Source organism: Danio rerio, chromosome 15 (genome assembly GCF_049306965.1).
Source record: "Danio rerio strain Tuebingen ecotype United States chromosome 15, GRCz12tu, whole genome shotgun sequence".
NCBI classification, from domain to species: Eukaryota; Metazoa; Chordata; class Actinopteri; order Cypriniformes; family Danionidae; genus Danio; species Danio rerio.
In genome coordinates this window covers 51,172,501-51,182,144 of record NC_133190.1, presented here as the reverse complement: position 1 = coordinate 51,182,144, position 9,644 = coordinate 51,172,501, and the positions used below count along the sequence as shown (strand labels likewise).

At 41.1% G+C, this 9,644-nt stretch overlaps 1 protein-coding gene across 1 annotated transcript in view; it reads right to left on the bottom strand.

The window, feature by feature from the left end:
• Positions 1-3,760: 3,760 nt before the first annotated feature.
• Positions 3,761-9,644, bottom strand: part of stard10 (StAR related lipid transfer domain containing 10) — a 31,063-nt gene continuing 25,179 nt past the window's right edge. The window contains 1 exon segment of the mRNA NM_205646.2: positions 3,761-4,379. Within this exon segment, the coding sequence (NP_991209.2) occupies positions 4,149-4,379 (231 nt within the window). The 3' untranslated portion in view covers positions 3,761-4,148.

Here is a 9,644-nt window from a genome sequence, read left to right as displayed (position 1 = left end):
GCGCGCGCAGGGCATCATGGGAAATGTAGTTCAACAGCGCAACTACTGCAGACGCTCAGGAGAGGATGAATAATAATAATAATAATAATAATAATAATAATAATAATAATAATAATCTAATTTTCCTTTAGCTTAGTCCAAGATTTATAAGGAGTCGCCGCATAATAATAAGCCTAATAACAAATAAATAAGTAGATAAATATTTGCATTCATAATTATTGCTAATAATAATTCAGATTTGTACATTTAGCTTAGCTATGTAGTCTATAGCGTAAAATATGTTAAATATATTTGTAAGTTAACAACAATTTTTTCTTTCAAATATGTATACATTTCTGTAATAATTATTCAATATTAATAATAAATTAATAATTATTAATAATAATAAGTCAGATTTCTACACACACACACACACACACACACACACACACACACACACACACACACACACACACACATTATATGACGTTAAAATTTGGATTTTTTTGCAAGTGAACAATTGTTTCCTTTTTGTCTTTCTTTTCAAATCCGTTTACATTTTTATTGTGTTCATTATTTGATAACAGTATTAATTAAAATACACTATAATAATAATATTAAATAAAATCTATTGATGATGATGATGATGATGATCATGTAAGTATATGAAGTTATTAGAAGTGTGTTATCTGTGTTTGACCTACAGAGGGCGTCTAGACTCACCAAATATCCGCCAACAGATCAACAACAGCAGATTAATAATATATCACTGTGTTATAAATATTTAATCATGTTATTAGCATTATAATTATAGTATATTGTTGTTTTTGTTATGATTACAGGACAGTTTATATGTATATGTTATGCATTTTAACCGGATTTATAGAGAGCCGCAAGGGAGGTGAACCTTTATGAGAAAAAAGCAAGTATAATAATATTCATAAAAATAATAAAATGTACTGAAACAAATAAACTTTTTGCACAGATCAAAATTCACATTTAAACACACACATCTGCATTGCACATTATTAAGTTGTCTGATATTGCATAATTATTATTTCTGAATATTTGGTATTTTTACATATTACAAACAATAACTAATAATAGACTAATGTGTGTGTGTGTGTGTGTGTGTGTGTGTGTGTGTGTGTGTGTGTGCACGCGCTCTTAATCTGTAGACACTGGAGGAGGAGGAAGAGTGTGAGTCACAGTCTGACACCAGAGCTCCAGTGGGCGACCAAGTGTGTGTGTGTGAGAAAGAGATAGAGTCCGTGTACATGCCTGTGTGTTTATATGCATATTCAATTAATTGAATCGAATATGCATCTCTGTGTTTGTGTGTATGTATGTGTGTGCGTATGACAGTGTATAGGCTATATATATTTATATCTGTGTGTGTACATGTTTGGTGTTTGTATGTACATATATAGGCTCTCTCTATGTGTGTGTGTGTGTGTGTGTGTGTGTGTGTACACACAGGCTACATATATTCATGTGTGTGTATGTGTGTGGGAGAGGTATTCTGAAATGCTGAACATCTTGTTGTCTAATGTGTAAATCTAGCATTTTTAAGGATCGTGGCTTTAAGAATAAAGATTTCAGAGGATAAATAATACATATTTTCCTCAAACTGATCCTACATTCATTCATTTTCTTTTCGGCTTAGTCCTTTTATTAATCAGGGGTCGCCACAGCGGAATGAACCACCAACTTATCCAGCATCTGTTTTACACAGCGGATGCCCTTCCAGCCACAACCCAACACTGGAAAGCACCCACACACACTCACACTCATACACTAGGGCCAATTTAGTTGACCCAGCCGAGGCTCGAACCAGCAACCTTCTTGCTGTGAGATGATTGTGCTACCCACTGCACCACCGTGCTGCCCCTGATCCGTCTTTTAATGATTTTGGTTGTAAATATGCAGTTGAAAATGTTTTATTGAATTAATTTAATTTCTGTTTATATGTAGCCTATAAAGATCCTCTGGCAAAAAAAGAGCATACAGCATATTGTGTGTGTGTGTGTGTGTGTGTGTGTGTGTTCTCTGACCATTGACCATCCAGTGTTGTCTGCCAAAAATTAAATTTTCTTTTTTACGTGAAACTCTTTCAGTTCATGACACAAAAACACATCTTTTGTTCAATATTTCACCTTTTCTTTTCAGCTGTCCTTAAAATCTAAACGTCACCATGTTCATTGTGCTAGCACACACTGTTAGTCTTTAAAGTGAGCAATTAACCTGTACAAGTTAATCCACGAAGAAGTTCTGCTAATCTTTCATCAAACTCTGCTCCTCTGCCTCTGCTCTGGAATGGCAGTCCTTCTCTGATGACGTCAGTTTGTCTGATTGGACAAAAAATGCTTGGCCGTTTAACATTAGTGAAAGATGAGAGGAGGAGCATCAAATTAAACCACGCCCCCTTATCAATATTCAGTATACAATATTTAGTTTTTACTACAATGAACTGTGGTGTATTGTAGTATAATATACCCTATAGCTGTAGAAAATTACAGTGCTGGCTCATTTTTTATATTACTAGAGTTGTGTTACCATAGCGACTGTAGAACGGCCACAACAGACCAATTACTGTAGTTGTTGCGTTACCATAGTGAGTGTAGAACTGCCACAACAGACCATTTACCGTAGTTGTTGCGTTACCATAGTGACTGTAGAACCGCCACAACAGACCGTTTACCATAGTTGATGCGTTACCATAGCGACTGTAGAACAGCCACAACAGATCATTTACCGTAGTTGTTACGTTACCATAGCGACTGTGAAACCGCCACAACAGATCATTTACCGTAGTTGTTACGTTACCATAACGACTGTGAAACCGCCACAACAGATCATTTACCGTAGTTGTAACGTTACCATAGCGACTGTGAAACCGCCACAACAGATCATTTACCGTAGTTGTTACGTTACCATAGCGACTGTGAAACCGCCACAACAGATCATTTACCGTAGTTGTTACGTTACCATAGCGACTGTGAAACCGCCACAACAGATCATTTACCGTAGTTGTTGCGTTACCATAGTGTCTGTAGAACCACAACAGATCGTTTACCGTAGTTGTTGCGTTACCATAGTGTCTGTAGAACCACCACAACAGATTGTTTACCGTAGTTAATGCGTTACCATAGCAACTGTGCAATCGCCACAAGACCAATTACCGTAGTTGATGCATTACCATAGTGACTGTAGAACTTTCACAACAGATCATTTACCGTAGTTGATGCATTACCATAGCGACTGTACAATCGCCACAACAGACCAATTACCGTAGTTGATGCGTTACCATAGGGACTGTAGAACCGCCACAACAGACCGTTTACCAGTTGATGCGTTACCATAGTGACTATAAAACTGCCAGAACAGTTCATTTACCGTAGCTGTTACGTTACCATAGTGACTGTAAAACCGCCACAACAGATAATTTATCGTAGTTGTTACATTACCATAGCTACTGTAGAACTGCCGCAACACACCAATTAACGTAGTTGTTGCGTTACCATGTCGATTGTAGAACCACCACAACAGATTAATTACCGTAGTTGTTGCGTTACCATAGCGACAGTAAAACCGCCACAACAGGTCAATTACTGTAGTTGATTCGTTACCATAGTGGCTGTAGAACCACCACAACAGATGATGAGCTACGGTACACTGAATCTACTAAATCTACACACACACACTGAATCTAATTGTTCAGATTGGTGTAAAGCTGTAGTTTCTGTGTGTGCTGTAATGAACAGAAGACAGGAGGCGGAGCTCCAAAAACACAGGCAGTAATTGGTTTAATTCTTCATCTCTACATTCATCATCATCATCATTCTCTGAACTCCAGCCATGCAGCAGCGCCCCGAGTGTGTGTGTGTGTGTGTGGAGTCAAACCACATGCAGGTGTGAGTGTATGTGTGTGTTTGAGTCTGTGTAAGTGTCTGTGTGTGTGAGTGAGAGAGAAAAAGAGAGAGAGTGTGTGTGTGCATGTTCAGTGTGTCAGTTGGCATTGTTATAAGTGTGTGTGGGTTTATGTGTTTGTCTATATGTATGTGTGTTTGTGTGTGTGTGTGCTTGTGTGGTTGGGTGGGGGGGTTATGAGTTTGTCTATTTGTTTGTATGTGTGTGTGTGTGTGTGTGTGTGTGTGTGTGTGTGTGTGTCAGTTGTTAGCGTTGTCCTCGTCACTGTGTTCAGCGCGCTCGTCTCTGCTCTCGCTCAGCGCGCTCTCGTCGATGTTCTCCAGTGACTCTGCGTGCTGGATGGAGAGTTCAGACATGGGGATGCTGGACAGCGGGTTCTGCTCCGGGAACAACCACGGCTTAAAGCCCGGACTGTGCTTCTGCTTCCACTCGGGATACCGCGCACACGCTTTACTGATGCGCTTCATCGCCTGAGAAACATATAAATATTAAAATATGATCAGATCTAAAACATACATTAAAACATAGAGAAAACATAAAAATGTGTCATTTAATTTACATTTATTTGGTCATTTTACACACACACACACACACACACACACACACACACAGACACACACACACACGAAACAATATAGTACATTTAAATCAAATACGAAATATCTAAAATGCTTAATTTGATTGAATTGATTTTAGTGATGTTTCAGTTTAATATAGTTCATAACGATCATCACAGTTTCAGAGGAGTCATCGACCAAACAAATGATTCATCTGAGTCAGTTAAATGAATGAATCAATGACTCACTTATATAAATACCAAGCAGCAACCTCCCACTCTCCTGCGTGAACTGAATATGGAAATATCTGAAACTGCAACTCATAAAGATTCCGCTAGTCCTGACTCCGTGATAGAGCAGATTTCTATTGACACCACTCAGGCCCGTGCAGAGACTGTCCAAAGGGCATGTGCGGGATAATTTTTTTGAAGAGCGGGGCGGGGGTGGGTGGTTGGAGGGGGTTGAGGTTGGGGGGGTTGAATGATGTTGTCGCGCGCGTACTGAAGAGCGGTGTTGTCGCGCAAGTTTTGATCAGCGGTGTTGTCGCGCAAGTTTTGATCAGCGGTGTTGTCGCGCAAGTTTTGATCAGCGGTGTTGTTGCGCACGCTTTGATCAGCGGTGTTGTCGCGCACGTTTTGATCAGCGGTGTTGTTGCGCACGTTTTGATCAGCGGTGTTGTCGCGCACATTTTGATCAGCGGTGTTGTTGCGCACGTTTTGATCAGCGGTGTTGTCGCGCACGTTTTGATCAGCGATGTTGTCGCGCACGTTTTGATCAGCGGTGTTGTCGCGCACGTTTTGATCAGCGGTGTTGTCGCGCACGTTTTGATCAGCGGTGTTGTCGCGCACGTTTTGATCAGCGGTGTTGTCGCGCACGTTTTGATCAGCGGTGTTGTCGCGCACGTTTTGATAAGCGATGTTGTCGCGCACGTTTTGATCAGCGGTGTTGTCGCGCACGTTTTGATCAGCGGTGTTGTCGCGCACGTTTTGATCAGCGGTGTTGTCGCGCATGTTTTGATCAGCGGTGTTGTCGCGCACGCTTTGATCAGCGGTGTTGTCGCGCACGTTTTGATCAGCGGTGTTGTTGCGCACGTTTTGATCAGCGGTGTTGTCGCGCACATTTTGATCAGCGGTGTTGTTGCGCACGTTTTGATCAGCGGTGTTGTCGCGCACGTTTTGATCAGCGATGTTGTCGCGCACGTTTTGATCAGCGGTGTTGTCGCGCACGTTTTGATCAGCGGTGTTGTCGCGCACGTTTTGATCAGCGGTGTTGTCGCGCACGTTTTGATCAGCGGTGTTGTCGCGCACGTTTTGATCAGCGGTGTTGTCGCGCACGTTTTGATAAGCGATGTTGTCGCGCACGTTTTGATCAGCGGTGTTGTCGCGCACGTTTTGATCAGCGGTGTTGTCGCGCACGTTTTGATCAGCGGTGTTGTCGCGCATGTTTTGATCAGCGGTGTTGTCGCGCATGTTTTGATCAGCGGTGTTGTCGGGCGCGTACTGTAAAGCCCGGTGGGGGGGGGTGCGTACTCAAGAGCGGTGTTGTCGCGTGCCTACTGAAGGGCGGTAGGGGGAGGGGGGTGTCGCAGGGGCACTTTTGATCATTTTGGAAGGAAACTTTCTATCCAAGACTAAAAAGGGCATGTGCACTGCACAGGTTGAGCACTGTGTGTGCACGTGCCTGCACCACTGTTAAAATGGCCTGTTAAACTGTTAAAAGCTGTGTACAGCCTGATACAAAGAACAATGTTAGTTCATATAGCTAATATTATCCTTCATGACTGTGAGGGGGTGAATTTTTTTATAACTCGTCCATTTCCTTTATATTAGGTTACATTAACTCTGCATAATTAAGGGCGTGGCCACTTGAGTGACAGCTAGGCAGGCCCGGATTAAGAATTGAGCACTTTGGCTGCGTCTGAAACCACATACTTCCATACTATACAGTACGCTAGAATCAGTATGTGAGCCGAGTTGTACGTCTGAATTCATAGAATTTGAAAATCGGTATAAGAGAAGGACCCAGATGACCTACTACTTCCGAGATTCTGAAGTGCGCATCCCATGCTCATGATGCCCCGCGAGAGAATTCATGAATAAGAGTTAATCGATGCAACTGATGACCATGACAAAATGGCGGGTGTAGTACGTCCGAATTCCATTCATACTTCTTACATTCATACCGTATAGAACTTAGGCTGCGTCTGAAACCGCATACTTCCATACTATATAGTACGCTAAAATCAGTATGCGAGCCGAGTAGTATGACCGAATTCATACAATTCGAAAATCAGTAGGCGAGAAGTACCCGGATGACTTACTACTTTAGCTGAGATTCTAGAGTGCGCATCCCATGCACGCTGAGCTATCCCATGATGCCCCGCGAGAGAATTTATGAATGGGAGTAATGTGACACAATTGACACAGGTAGGTCACGTGACCATAACAAAATGGCGGATGTAGTAGGTCCGAATTCCATTTATACTTTTCACGTTCATACTGTATAGAACGCACTTTTCCAACGGCCGAGTAGAACGTTTAAATTCAAATGCAGAACCTACTGAATAGTAGGCGGTTTCGGACGCAGCCTTACTTTTCTAACGGCTGAGTAGTACATTTACATTTACATTTACATTTAGTCATTTAGCAGACGCTTTTATCCAAAGCGACTTACATTTACATTCAAATGCAGTACCTACTAAATAGCAGGCAGTTTCAGACGCAGCCATTGTCTTGTAGGGCTCCTTACCCGGCTGCACCCCAATAGTTAAATAAAAAATAAATAAAATAAATAAGAATAAGAATAATATAATATTTCTAATAAAATCATCTTTAATGTATTGCTTGCATTTTAAAAATAAATGATATACAGAACTTATATTTATAGTCTACGCAGATTTAACTTATTTTTAAAGCATTTAAAGCACACTTTGATTAAAAATACTAATAAAATGTGAAAACTAATTGATTTTAGTGTACTTCTTTAAGTTCACTGAAGCAGCACTTAATATATATATTGTAACTACAAATTAGCTATATTAAGATGTCGCTAAGATTTATTTAAATTAACTATTTAGATGCGGGCGACATGGTGGCGCAGTGGGTAGTGCTGTCGCCTCACAGCAAGAAGGTTGCTGGTTCGAGTCCCGGCTGGGTCAGTTGGTGTTTCTGTGTAGAGTTTGCATGTTCTCTCCGTGTTGGTGTGGGTTTCCTCTGGGTGCTCCGGTTTCCCCCACAGTCCAAACACATGCGCTATAGGGGAACTGATCAACTACACTGGCCATAGTGTATGAGTGTGTGTGTGAGTGTGTATGTGAGTGTGTGTGTTTCCAGTACTGGTATGCAGCTGGAAGGGCATCTGCTGCATAAACATGCTAGATAAGTTGGTGGTTCATTCCACTGTGGTGACCCCGGATTAATAAAGGCACTAAGCCGAAAAGAAAACGAATGAACTATTTAGATGCTGTTTATACACATGTGAAATAAGCTAAACCTCATTAAATACCGTCGAGCCACTTGTGACTTTTTATCACATTTTCATTTTTAAACAAAAATATTTCCCTTCTTAAAAAATAAATGCATTTCCAATCTGAAAATAAGAAAATGAGTTTATCAGATGCTGGAGTCAAACCGGGGTGATGATCGATCGTGTCAAACATGATGCCATGTGCTTTATCCGCTTGTTAAGTGTGACGTCACGCGAAGCGGCTTCCAGGTCCAAGCGCTCTATTCAACTGAATGGGGAGACTCATGAAATGGTAACAATAACGTTTACAAAGCCATTTAATACTTTCGAAAGTCACGATGGCAGTATATATGTCCATGCCTAATATCCGATGGCCAGAAAGTGATTCATTTTTTTATAAATTGTTAGATTTTTGGTATTTGTTATGCAGCAAGCCCAGAGATTGTTGTGTACACTATGACTTTATATACAATTAACTTTAATGTGTGATAGGAATAAAACGTGATCATAAACGAATGATTTCTCCACTCAAATGAATGGACCCGGAAACAGTATGCATACGTCACAAACACGTCACCACGTAACAAGCGAATGAGCTACGCCACTCACAGTGCTGTCAGGCGCGCTCTATAGTTGTGTTGTCTTTGTTGATCAAACAGTGTCGATCAATTAGCTTATTCCAACAAGATGCGCTATTCGTACTTATTAGCCTAAATAGACACTCCAAAATCAACATTCCCCCCCCCCCTAACATGGGCCAAGTGCGCACGAGTCCCTGAGCCTGTGACTATAATGCAGGTTAATCCGGCCCTGCAGCTAGGTCTCGCTGGTCGCCGACACTTCACCTCAGCTGATTCCGGCTGATAAGCTGCTGAGCTCAGCGTATAGATTATATATCTGTGTTGTAGTATGTGGCTTTACACAGTCAGATTTGGATTTATTTCCTACAATTATCAGATTTTATAGCATGCTGTGTGCACTTGTTAAACCATTCACGTGGACTTCATTTCCCAGCTGAGTGGAATGATTTACTTAAACACCATCTCTATAAATGTATTTGTTTAATTTAAGATCATTTATCATCTATAATGTTCTTTAGAGCTGTAATGCACTGCAGAATCTGACAGATTGATGAGCTGTAGGCTCTAGAACAGTCATTTGATTTGCGTCATCATACAGTATTATTCCTAGATTTCATCAATAACCTTGCATTTACTAACACAGACCGTGTTTAGTTACTCAGTGTGTTACAGCAGTGTTTTTAAAAGACTAAACACTTTATAGATATAGTATTTGATCAAGCACGTTATAATGTTCTTTAGAGCTGTAATGCACTGCAGAATCTGACAGATTGATGAGCTGTAGGCTCTAGATCAGTCATCAGTCATTCACCCATAGGAAAGCCTAAGTAGAATGCCAGCATGTGTCTGTAGCTCCGCCTCTTTGCCCTTATTTGGTTTCCCCCGATCGGTGTGATGACGAGCAAACAAAATGGCAACGGTTAGCCACGCCCACTTGTAGCTTCTTTCACGTTCTCCAGAAACCTATGGGTGACATCACGGATACCACGTCCATATCTTTTACAGTCTATGATGAATAGAGACAGTCGCCACCTACTGGCAGTTTCGCTCTTTAAGGATTATCTCATCATTTCACTTTAAAATGTTCATCTTTCTCTAAACGCCACTACTTTTCGCTTCTGTCTTTGGAAAC